Source organism: Terrapene carolina, unplaced genomic scaffold, assembly GCF_002925995.2.
Source record: "Terrapene carolina triunguis isolate 2854851 unplaced genomic scaffold, T_m_triunguis-2.0 Scaffold130, whole genome shotgun sequence".
Classification (NCBI taxonomy): domain Eukaryota; kingdom Metazoa; phylum Chordata; order Testudines; family Emydidae; genus Terrapene; species Terrapene triunguis.
This window is the reverse complement of record NW_020664481.1, coordinates 29,757,505-29,770,179: the sequence shown is the minus strand read 5'-3', so window position 1 is coordinate 29,770,179 and position 12,675 is coordinate 29,757,505. Positions and strand designations below refer to the sequence as shown.

Genomic DNA, 12,675 nt, shown 5'->3' with positions numbered 1-12,675 from the left:
CCCAGCTCTAAAGACAGCAACCCACCAGCAGCAGCACAGAAGTAAGGGTGGCAATACCATACCATGCTACCCTTACCTCTGTGCTGCTGCTTTCAGAGCTGGGCAGCCAGAGTGTGGCAGCTGCTGACTGAGAGCCTAGCTCTGCAGGCAGCAGCGCAGAAGTATGGGTGGCAATATCATACCAGGCCACCCGTATTTCTGCGCTGCTCCTGGCCAACAGCTGCCGCTCTCCAGCTGCCCAGCTCTGAAGGCAGAGCCACCACAAGCAAGAGTGCAGAAGTAGGGTAGAAGTACTACAACTCCCCCTCCCCAATAACCTAACACCCCCCCCCCAACTCCTTTTTTGAGTCAGAACCTCTACCATGACAACACCGTGAAATTTCACATTTAAATAGTTGAAATCATGAAATTTGCATTTTTTAAAATCCTTGGACCGTTAATTTGACCAAAATAGACTGAGTTTTGTAGGGCCCTGCTCACAGCTAAGGCTCAGACTTTGTCATGGAGGTCACGGAAGTCACAGAATCTGTGATTTCCAGAGATCTCTGTGACATTTTCCACTTCAGTCCCAGCCGCTGTGGCTCCCCCCACCCTCTGTGGTTCCCAGTTGCCGTGGGCAGTGCGGCGGGACCCTTGCACCCCAGCCCCTGGCGCCTCAGCACTCCTCCCTCCCCATTTTGTCAGTTATTTTTAGTAAAAGTCGGGGACAGATCATGGGCTTCTGTGAATTTTTGCTTACCGCCTGTGACCTGTCCTTGACTTTTTACTAAAAATAACCGTGACAAAATCTTAGCCTTACTCATAGCAAGAAACCACCAGTGCCTGCTGTTGACATAACCTACACAATTCTGTATTGAAATGATGCAGAATGGAATCTCAGAGTAGCCAGGCACCTCTTTCCTTTGATCACAGGCACTGAGGGACTCAGACTGACATCTCCTCAGATCACAGCCAAAGCTGTGATGTTTCTTATATCACAAACAGATCTACCAACCTGTCCCATCTACTGCCTCCATTCAGTGTTGATAGACCTAAAACCAGGAGCGCCGCCAGCTTTTCCACCTCCCTAGGCGGCGGAAGGTCCTGCCCCGAAATGCTGCCCCCAACAGAGGCGGCGGAAGGTCCCGCCCCCGAAATACCGCCGCGGTCGCCGCCTCCCAAATTGTAGCACCCTAGGCGACCGCCTAGGTCGCCTAATGGGTTGCGCCGGCCCTGCCTAAAACACTGAATGCAACTGGAGTGCATGCAGACAAATCCCAGTGGCTCTTGCCGGCTCCAGTGGGACTGAGTTAAGGTTGAGTGCGTGTTTAGCTTAACTCTGTATTTCCTGGTTTTCAGAAGTTTGAGATTCGCTGAACTCTGTTCTGATAGGCACACGCTATCAGTGGGTAAACTTATTTGAACTAATTAATTTTTTTGCCATTTAATAATTTAAAAAAAATTTGCTTGGTGTAGTGAATACAACTTTGTAAGGCTTATGTAAATGCTGAATGACTGACCATAGACTGTATTAAGGATACCATTATATAATCTAATTAAAACTGTTACACATTTCCAGTTGAATTAAATGCTTTTGATTAAATCAGATTATAACATCGCAGAACTGGCCCAGTTAGCAAGCTATAGTTCATGTAATAGTTACAAAGGAGCCCTAATTAAATAGAGATTTATCTTTCCTTCTAAACTTTTGTGCAGACTGCTTTATAAATTTCTGTTTACACATTTTCTTTTTCATGTGTTTTCATATTTAAGTGAAGTATAAGTTTTAGATATATGAGATTTGAAATGGTTAAGGCCCCAATCCTGCAACAACTGATGTTTGTGGTTAACTTTACACAATGTGGGTAGCTCATTGACTTCAGTGCAATCACTCAGTATGGAAAGTTAAGCATGTGCATTAGTCTTTGCAGGATCAGGACATAAGATTGAATGATGAAGAATGGGGCTTCTGACTCTCTGAGTTGCAAATAAAAGTTTGTGTGGCATCAGTGCATAGAAATGAGTTATGACAATAACTATGAATGCATCAAATTTCAGATTTTAATGTCTGGGGTTACTTGTAATAATAATTTGTACTTGATCTAATGTGTCACATGTGCAAACTCTATTAGTGTATCCTGTCAGTTCTTGATCAGCTTCAATAAAAAAGTTACTGGTGTTTGGCAAGAAAAACAGCAAAGAGACTATCGATTCTATTTTCCCATTGGCTAATCTCAAAAACAGAAATTGAATAAATAGTGTATTTCTATTTTAATTTGAAAACAGATTGACAGCCTCTACCAGACTTCAGCTCAATGAGATCTGAAACTGCCCAGATGTTGTACCTCAACTATGTGACTTATTCTGGAAATGCAAACAGACTTTTAAATGCATTGGTGCTACCAGTTGCTGCAGTGATACAGAATGTTAATGACAGTGATATTCATGTGCCCTATTAATAAAGATTAAACAAATAGTGTATTCAGGAGCTGAATGGCTGTATTATTGTAAAAGAGCATCAGAAGAAGGTATTGTTTTTCAGTGCAGAAATCTGTGAAAGCCTAGTGATTAGAAAATGTTTGGTTGCTTTAGAAGTTTCCATTAACCCTCTACTGCTATGTCATAGCATAACTTTTGGTTTGTTCTGAAACATGAAAAAATGTACCTTTGTTGGGGGGGGGGGGCGCGGAAATCAGCATGAGTGTTAGTTACAAATTAATAGCTATAGCCACTTCATTGGCTTCTGGTTAGATTCCAAATTTGGGATCAAACTGAGTGACAGGAATATTAATAGATTGTGGGGAGGGCCTGGCTGAATGCAATAGGAGAAAAGATGTGAACAAAAAAAAAAAATCACCAGAATAAGAAAGTAGATTAGTAAATCATCAGTGAAATTTTCATCCGCTAATTAAAATCCAGCAAAATTATAGACATCAAAAATTTCAATTGGAGAATATATATTTAGCCTATGTGGTAACTTTTACTTTCTGAATATAAATAAGTTGTGATGTATTTCAGATGATTTTTTTCTTTAAATAATCTAGGTAGTATAGTACAATTTGTAGATAGCTCTTTTACTTAATCTCCTGATAGATAGTCTGCAGTTAAGTGTTTTGGAACATTACTTATTAAAGTTTAATTTATACATCCTATGGATTCCAGTTTACCACAGCATTTAAATGAGATGACCTCTTCTTTCAAGCCTGTTCTCTCTGGCACTTCTACCTTGTTAAAATATAAGCAAAAAAGTTAAATATTTTGTTACATTTACAACATTTTAAGGATAGCTTTTAAATAGAATGGATAGAATCAGATATTGTCTGTTTAAAAATAAGTATTGCAATGAGTTCTGTCTGATGTGGTGTCTTATTATGGCAGATCCCATTATAAAACATCTCCGTGTTTCTCACATTTCATTAACTATTCATTAGCGAGCTAGCTCAAATAACTTAACTAAACTTTCAGGTTCTTGCTTCTTGGAGAAGAACTGACCTTCCTTCCACTGTCAGTCTTCATTGTTGTAAGACACCTTCTCTTCATTACTCCTATTTCTTTTGCGCATCACAGGAAATTTGAGTCTTAAACCTTGTGTCTTCAAGACAGATTGAATTTGCTTCCTCCTTCCCAGAAAATTCTTTTTTGTGTGCCTAATGTGGCAGCAAAACAGTTCTTCTAGCAAGCGCACCCCTTCTTATATGGGGGCTGTACTATAGTAAGCTTCCCTAACTATAAGCAAGAAATAAGCCGCTTTCAGAGGATTGCTTTCCATCTAAATCAGCCACAATAATGGATGAATTTACTCCCATATTGCCCTTCCAACCCCCCGTAGCTGAGAGGAATGCCTCTGTTCTGCTGACATGGCAAGTGAGATACTACCAAGGTAAATATTTCATTTTGGATCACTAAACAGCAGTACAGTGCAATTTTGGGCACCAGGGTGGCCTTTTCTAGATATTTGTTACGGAAAAGTATGATCTACCTATTGGTTAGTCCTCATGATCCTCAGATTTGTTGTTCAAGTGTTGATCTTGAGAACCCAAAAACATGGTTGTACAATAAAAAGTAAGGTGTGTTTCTGTAACCTTTCTCTGTAGTCAGTTTCATTCCATCCCATAGGGTGTTGTCTGATATATTTTAAATGTAATTTTAAAAAAAATAAGATGATACACTGTTGAATACTAACTTGATCTAGTTCATAAATATTAGCTTTGATTAAAAAAATTGTGTATTAGACATAGTATCTGTTACAAATTGTACTTTTTCAAATTCTAGTTTTGTTCATTTCATGAAAATACTACTTAGCTTTATGTCTTGGAAATAGCATTTCATAGTAATAAATACTTTACAATTTATAAACGTGGTAGGTTCAGAAAAAGTTGCATACACATCAGTAGCGTACTCAATATAACACAGAAATACTTCTGCTGTATCAGAAATGGACAGTCACTAAAATGCACGAAGGATCATTTGTTGTGGAGACAGTCTTCTCAGAAGCTCACTCACTATACATTTGGTTTGGCCTTTTTCTGGTCACTTAAAATTAAAGACTCCTTTTCCTTTAACTTATATGTGGTTGTTGCATGTCGTTGAATTTTAATTTTATAGTTCCTTTATTCAAAACACTAGAGAAGGGTAAGTGGAATAGAATCACAAGCATGTTCTGCAAAAATATTTGTCTGTTTTAAGTTCTGTTTAACATCACCCAGCTACTTTTGTTTTACTGTATGTGAAAAATGTTTGCATTTTAAAATGAATTCCTATTGTGCTTAATTTTAACTGTGATTCTCTTAAACTTAATGTTACGTTGTTTGTTTTTGTTTATCCTAGGCTTTCTGTTCTGGATTTACCCCTTGACAACATTGACACAGAATCGTTAAACAAATGTTGGATCCTCTAGGAATTTTCCTTTGTAACTGCTGTACAACTATGTCAGCAGATCATCTTTCTTGAATATAACTGCTTATTTATAAAGTTTTAATCACAATGAATTCAGGCTTATGGAGTCAAGAAAAAGCCAGTTGGGAAGAGCGTATCTTTTATTTGCTTCTCCAGGAATGCAGTGTTTTAGACAAACAAAATCAAAAGCTTTTGAAAGTACCCAAGGGTAGCCTAAGCCAGTTTATTCAAGATCGTTCTTCTGTGGGGCACGGCAGAAATATCCCTTCTAAAGGCAAGAAAATGCAGATTTGTTTAAAGGTTCTGGAACAGCCGCATCCAGTCCTGTTTGTGGATGAGAAAGATGTTATAGAAATAAATGAGAAACTAGCTGAGTTGCTTTTGGCTATTACCAACTGTGAGGAAAGATACAGCCTGTTTAAAAGCAAAAGCCGATTAAGTAAAGGCCTGCACATAGATGTTGGTTCACCTGTGAGAGTACAGCTGAGGTCGGGAGATGATAAATTTCCTGGAGTTGTTCGCTTCCGGGGACCCTTGTTACAAGACAGATTATTATCAGGGATATTTTTTGGAGTAGAACTACTGGTAAGTGTGGTGTGTGTGTGTGTGTTGTGTGGTTTTTTTTTTTTTTTTTTTTTTTTTTGCATGCTTGATACATGAGCTCAAACAAACTTTGTCACATAGTTCAATTTGTAAAAAATGGCATCCATCCAGAAGGTCTGGATGCCCTGCAATTATTTAAAATTGAATACAGAATTATACAAAGCATCTATTTTCAGCCTTGCTACTTCTAGTACATTAAAGTCAGCTAGCAGCAAGGACAACTTATGGGTGGTTTTTATTATTTTTATTAAATGAGGCTCCAATTCAGCTAAGTAGTTAAGCACGTAGCTAACATTTTTTAAGCATATGAATAGCCCTGGATCTTAAGCCAATATGACTGCTCAGGTGCTTTTAGTTACTCACCTGCAAAAATATCTTGCTGAATCAGGTCCTAATTGTTTACTGGAATTTCTCCAAAATGATGCATTATAATCCCTACAAAAATATTAGTATTTTTAATGTTTTGGTTTCTCTTTCCAAAATCCAGGAAGAAGGTCGTGGCCAAGGCTTTACTGATGGACAGTACCAAGGAAAACAGTTTTTCAGATGTGATGAGGATTGTGGAGTTTTTGTTGCCTTGGACAAACTAGAGTTGGTGGAAGATGATGACAATGAACTGGAGAGTGATTATGCAGCTCCAGTTGACACGATGCAGGTAGAACTTCCGCCTTTGGAGATCAACTCCAGGGTTTCTCTGAAGATAGGAGAAGGTATAGAGTATGGGACAGTTATATTCTGTGATGTCTTACCAGGAAACGAAAGTTTAGGATACGTTGTTGGAGTGGACATGGTAAGAAAATCTGATTTTTAATAACTTTTTGCATGTGTGTGTTAGTGAAAGTACATGCAATTAGAAGATAAACAGGTATCTACAAGTTACTTCGATGGAGGCTGATGACATGAAAGTGGGAAATCAACACCGACATACAAAGATGGCATTCAGCAGCTATTTTGGCATGAGGTAACAATATAGTATTTGACAAAACAGTTTTTAGGCAGAATAGTCTGATTTAAGTTGCCTCCACTGAGTTACTTGCTTTTCTAGATATCATGTGAGGCTTGGTATTATTGAACTAATGGTTTGGCTTGTGAGTATGATTTTTACATTTATTTTGCCTTTAGGGGAAATACATTGAATTACTTTTTCCTCTTTGTTTTGGATTTTATTTTGGTATAACCAGTTTGTCTGCATAATGGTATTTTTTTGTTTTGTTCTGTATTTGCAAGAACACTGAGGTTTTGAAGAACAATACTTTACCTACCTATAAAACACTAAATCTTTTCTCTAAATTTAGTTGTCATGTTCATCTTGTTTTTTAAACTTACTCTTAGCAATTTCTGAAAAATTTACTTAAAATAAACAATACCCATGCTTTTGATAGAACCTGCAAAATGTTTTGGCCTGTGCTTCCTTTCCTGATTGCAGCAGCAGTTTGAACAGCTCCAGTGCTTGTTAGCTAACCTAATTATTAGTACAGAAAGAGAGCTTAGCAGATAGCATGTTCATGCAAACAGGAAATATTTGTGAGGTAGACTGGAAGAGGTAAAAATTTTTTTTTTTTTTTTTTTTTTTAAAAGCCCATACCTGTAATAAATAAGTGGAATATTTTAACTCTTAATAAAAGAGGCATAAGATTTTTTTCCATGGTGCAAAAACCTATTGTGCCACTGCATGAAGAATTGCATCAGTTGTGGCATTTCTGTATTGATGACCAGTATTAAATCAAGAATGATAATAAAAAACGTTAAAAACTATCTTTAGGGCACTTCTGTTAATTTATTACTGATAACATGTCTTTTGCACGTTAAAATATTGTAGCAGAACATTATCTATTGCCAACATTTATGGATTCTGAGAATGGTGTATGTAACGAGGGCCTCCTTTTCGCCCTCGCTCTATGGGACTCCTGCACCCACAAATCAGCCAGAGACATCTTCTGGGTGCAATCACCAGTGCCTTTTATTTACAGTGTCGGCTCCCACCGCCTTCTATCTACAGACCGCTCCAAACTAGCAACTTGGGGGACAGCTAGCTTCTCCAGCCAGCAGGGACGCACAGCCCTTGGCTCCTCCCTTTCCTTTCTCCCCCCCCTTCACTTCCTTTCTGCCAGCCCTATATAGCCCCATGGCTAATAAGGCCGTCAGGTTCTTCCCTTCTATCAATTAGGCTTTGGCTACACTGGCGCTGTACAGCGCTGCAACTTGCTGCCCTCAGGGGTGTGAAAAAACACCCACCTAAGCGCAGCGAGTACAGCGCTGTAAAGCGCCAGTGTAATCAGTGCCTGCAGCGCTGCACGCTCGCTCGCAGCGCTGCAAGCTACTCCCCTCGGAGAGGTGGAGTACATACAGCGCTGCGAGAGCTCTCTCGCAGCCCTGGCGGCGCGACTACACTTGCGCTTCACAGCGCTGCCGCATCTAAACCCACAAATGTGGTGTTTTCTTAAAATTCTGTAAATACTTCTTTTGGACAATACTTTGAGATCTTAATTTTTTTATTTTTAGGATAATCCTATTGGGAATTGGGATGGAAGATACAATGGAATACAACTCTGCAGTTTTGCAAGTGTAGAAAGTACACTTCTCTTGCATATCAATGATGTTATCCCAGGTATGCTTTGTGGATTTGAAAAACACTTGGCTAGTTAATATGTAAATAGTGCAAAGTATATCATTGCAAAATAAGTGCATTAACATTTTTAAATATAGCCCACTTATTAGCTTTCCTCGTATCTGCAACCACTTCTGTTTATGCACTAAACATTCAAGTGGAGAGGAGTTTTGATGGGAAACAGATAGTGTCATGAATACTTGTGGATAAATATTTGAGTACTGGTGGTGGCAGTGCACCCATTCTTGAAAAGATTTTTATTAATCATCCGTCAGATTGTGTTGAGCAATTTGTGAATATCTGGAACAAGAAAGTAATTTCTTGTGTAAATGAAGCTTAGGTCATCCAGTAGAATGCAAATAATAGTGTGTGATTTTTACCAGTATCACGCAAGGCAAATAGCAAAATACCCATAGCAATAATTTCTGAAAAAATCCAAGTTAAAACTGTGGAATGCATGCAGTTTGTTATTCACATCGGATGAACGAACTGACCTATAATAACTGCAACCTTTTTGTGTGGATGCTTCACAAATGGTGTACTAAACCTCAGTTTTCAAATTGTGGTTTTTCTAGCTCTGGTCAAAATACTGTGCTCGATGTGGTAATCAAAATCCTGAGCTAGAATATGTAACCACCTAACTAAAATTTGTTACCTTTAGTAATGTTTATATGTATTTATAAAAAAAATATTTTTTGGGGGTGGGGCCTAGCATAGTTGCGGTTTTACACAGCTGTGGTCTGTAACTACAACCTTCTCCCCACACTAACTATTAACCTTTCTTCAAGAGTACATTCATGCTGAGAAGTAATGTGAAATGGCACATGTACATAAATGCTTCCATGAGTGGCATTATGTGCATCTCCTACTCATTTGTTTAGTTTGCAGTACATGGGATGCACTAGATTCTGTGTTTTTTTTCCTCCAGAAAATAGGTTTCTTAATGACTCCCACATTATTGGTAAAGAATGTTTATTGCAGCAATTTTGATAAAAATCATAAGTATTCAAAGTTGCAGGTCTTACTTAGTTGTTTGCACTAGTGACATACGTATTTATTCTTTTGAATAGGAATTTTAATATAGCAAAATCTGAACTCAGTGAATCTAGTTTTTCTGCTTTTAAAATGTAGATTTCAAAGTACAGCAATAATTTGTGTTTTTTTTTTTTATTTAATAAATACAGCTGAGTATACCTTTTAGTCCTCCAAAAATTAGGTTTTGTGCTGCTCAGTTTTGCTAAGTTGCCATGTAATGCCCAAATACAGCAAGGTATTTAAGCATATGACTGCCTATCTTTAAGCAGGTGTATAGTCTAGTTTATTTTAATGGAGTTACTTGCATGCTTAAAGTTAAGCATATGTTTAAATGCCTTGCTGAGTTGGGGGCCTAACAGTTCAAAAGGAATGACTATAGGCTTTTTATATTTTAAATACAGTTTTGTTGTCAACTGTGTCATGGTAAGTTGATGGAACTTAAGAGGCACTATGCACTTTATCATGTTAAAATGGTAAATCTTCCCAAAAAAATCCCAAGTATCTTCAGGGGATGTTGTTTTGGATGGTTGGGCAGAGATAAGCTAATGTACTCCAGCAGAAGTCACCGAAGTGTGTTTAAATGTACTACTCCTAAGGGGTTATGGTGCTAAAATGTAAATGAAACACTATCCTCATTCAGAAACATGAGGATTTTTTCATTTGAACTCTTTAAAAGATATGTTGCATGTTCCAAATCTTCTGATGTTATGCAGAAGAAATGATGATTTTCTGCTTGCATGATAACTTGCTGTTTTCAAAGAACTACGTTTAGCTTATTGTGCATAAAATAGGAGGAAATGCAACCAACATTATATTTAAATTGTTATGACTTGTTTTTAAATTCTCTTCATTTTTGTCAATTCTTTCTGTAAAGTGGGGAAAAAGATCATCTTGTACGTGGGGGTGAGGGAAGGAAGAGTTCTTCATTGGCTTGAAATTAATAATTGTTCTTTTGACCACATGCAGAATATGAGACAAATTAATACAAAACACAGCCTAACAAATGTATAATTGATATAACTTCGGGAAAAATTGGGGCAGCTAGATTGTGGCATAAGTTCATTTAAAGTTATGCCTGTTTTGGGGTCTTGTCTTCTATATTCAGTTTCATTTTGCAGTGTACATCGTAGATTTTCCAGTAGCAGTGAACTATTTCTTAAAATCTCATGAAAAATCTCATGGATAGTTCTGAAATATATTTTGGTTCTTCATGCTTCAACTTCTTGCAGTAAAAATAAAATTGGCATGTCACAAAATGCAAGTGTGGTGTGTTTTTGTTTTTGTTGTTGTGTTTTTTTTTTTTTTTAAATCTTGTTGCTTGACTGAAATGTTGATGTCTCATGGAACAGTACATAAAATATAGTTAATGAAATGAAGAAAAAAACTTACAATGAAATTAGTGTTTCTTACACCTTCATCATAACATCAGACTTATTCCAAGATGTCATTATGAAAGGCCTGATATTAAAAAAAAATATTGTAGGTCTGCTTCCTCAAGAATCTATTTATGTGGAACATTTGTAAATGCCCTTTTTGAAAAGGTACTATTGATTTGAAATCTGGTCCACTTCAAAAACTAAGTGGGGAATATTTTCAGGTACCCACCTCAAAATCCCTTCCAATTTTTCTGAGAACTGATAAGCCAAAACTTTCAAATCTGGGTGCCCAAGCTTAGGCTACAAAAGCCATACTTAAGTAACTCATCATGAGAACAATCTGATTTCCTCTCACCCAACCCTCCCCCCGTCCCCATAAGGCGATGGTCACCCATAGATACCATTTAAATCAATGGGAGCTACATGTACCCAGTATTCTCAAAAATCGGGCCACCTGTTAAGACTCTGACCTTGTATACCCAGGCTTGAAATCTTTGGCCTTTGTTTTTTAATAAGAGAAATCTTGATGTAACATTTTATTTTACTGATCCTTTGTAGTGGTGGTAGAGGGACATTATTGTGCTTTATTGTACTATGGTTTTAATGTTTTTATGCTTATTTTTTGCCTTAGAAGCATAGTTTTATAACCTCTATTATGCTTGCACCTATGTGAAAAAACTAAAATTCTACCTCTATGCCTATTCTAGAGACACAGGACAGGAGAGTTCCCAAACTTACCTTTGCCTCAAGAGGTGGTGGTGACAAAAGCTTATTCAATCATAGTAAGCAAAAGGTCACAGGTACTTGAGAGTAATTTTACTTCTTCTTAAAAACATAATCCATCTTACTTTATTTTTAGGCATGTTTGTATGAAAAGGGAGCTTTTTATTTATTTAGTGGTCATCTGCTCTTCCTTGACACTTGAAGTCAATCTTTTGTGAAATCATAATAAAGACTTCAGGTGAGGAATAGCAGCAAATCTGTTTCCATGAAAATATCCATAGGAAAAAACACTTGCAGGGAAATGCAAAAAATATATTGCATGGAAGCAGAATACAAAGCTGAATGTGTTTTTCAGTTTTCCTTGAGGTTCAATTGGTTGGTTGTAAATAAGTTTGGAAAGTTTAGACTTTTCGGTAAATGTTGGTAAATGACAATTTCTCTTCCTCTCCCCCCTCCCAACAAAAAACAGACCTTCTATTGATGATTGGAGATTGCAAAGTAAGAAAAATGCTACTTGAGAACTTATTAATTTGGTTAAGAATATTTACTATGTATATTTGGACACATATTATAATTTGTGTTTTAACAATGTTAAAGCTTTAACATTGTTAAAACACGTCTGCCTTCATTAAATAATTCTGAACCTCCTCCATAATTTTGCACAACTGTAAAAATTTAAATTAAAGTGCTTAAAAATAAACATTTATATTAGCTGTCAAAATTATAGTAATTTTTTTTAATAGAATCAGTTTTTTGCCAAGCCTAGTTGTAAATTACCATCTGCAAAGTGAATATTTTGCAAAAAATATCCCCACCCCCACTCTCTGGCTCCAGTTCTACATGAAGTGGATGTCCATTGAGGTCAGTGTAATTCTGTGTGGGCACAAGGATCTACCTGCATGGAGTTCAGTGTGGAATTGGACCTTCGTTTGCTCTTCTACTCTGAACTAGTTAATTGAATAGCTTTTATTTAAAGGATAACCAGTTGAATATATATATATATATATATATATATATATATAAAACTTCAGCTTGGACAATTAAAATAGTTTTAGGAGTTATGTTACCTCAGTGCAGGCTTTGAACTATGTTGTCTTTGCTGCAGGAGTACTCGCTGCCCCTGGAAAGTGGAAGGCAGGATTGCCCTTGTACAAGATATGTAATGAAATGAGCACAAAGCAGGATTTTTATTAATAAAATTCTGTATTTTTAATAAAACATGCTGTTTCTTCTAGGATCTACCTCCGAGCCTGGAAATAGAAACAGATCCGAATTTTTTTATACATTAAATGGCTCTTCAGTTGATTCTCAACCACAAACTAAATCAAAAAACACATGGTATATTGACGAAGGTAATGAGGGATAAGTTACCCTTTTATACAAATGCATGCTGTTTAAAATAAGTCTATACTTAAATATGATCATTAGCACAGTGGAAAGTGAGCGTTACTTGGG

At 37.0% G+C, this 12,675-nt stretch overlaps 1 protein-coding gene across 2 annotated transcripts in view; it reads left to right on the top strand.

Annotated features, from left to right (window-relative positions):
- The window catches only part of CYLD (CYLD lysine 63 deubiquitinase), a 46,775-nt gene that overhangs the window by 4,724 nt on the left and 29,376 nt on the right, over positions 1 to 12,675 (top strand). The window contains exons 2-6 of one of the 2 annotated variants that reach the window (XM_024214633.3): positions 4,807 to 5,460; positions 5,966 to 6,133; positions 7,981 to 8,086; positions 11,205 to 11,297; positions 12,456 to 12,572. In XM_024214633.3, coding sequence (XP_024070401.1) covers positions 4,963 to 5,460; positions 5,966 to 6,133; positions 7,981 to 8,086; positions 11,205 to 11,297; positions 12,456 to 12,572 — 982 coding nt within the window. In that variant the 5' untranslated portion in view covers positions 4,807 to 4,962. Of the gene's footprint in view, positions 1 to 4,806; positions 5,461 to 5,965; positions 6,269 to 7,980; positions 8,087 to 11,204; positions 11,298 to 12,455; positions 12,573 to 12,675 lie in introns of both variants that reach the window. The other variant, XM_024214631.3, reaches the window with a different exon arrangement.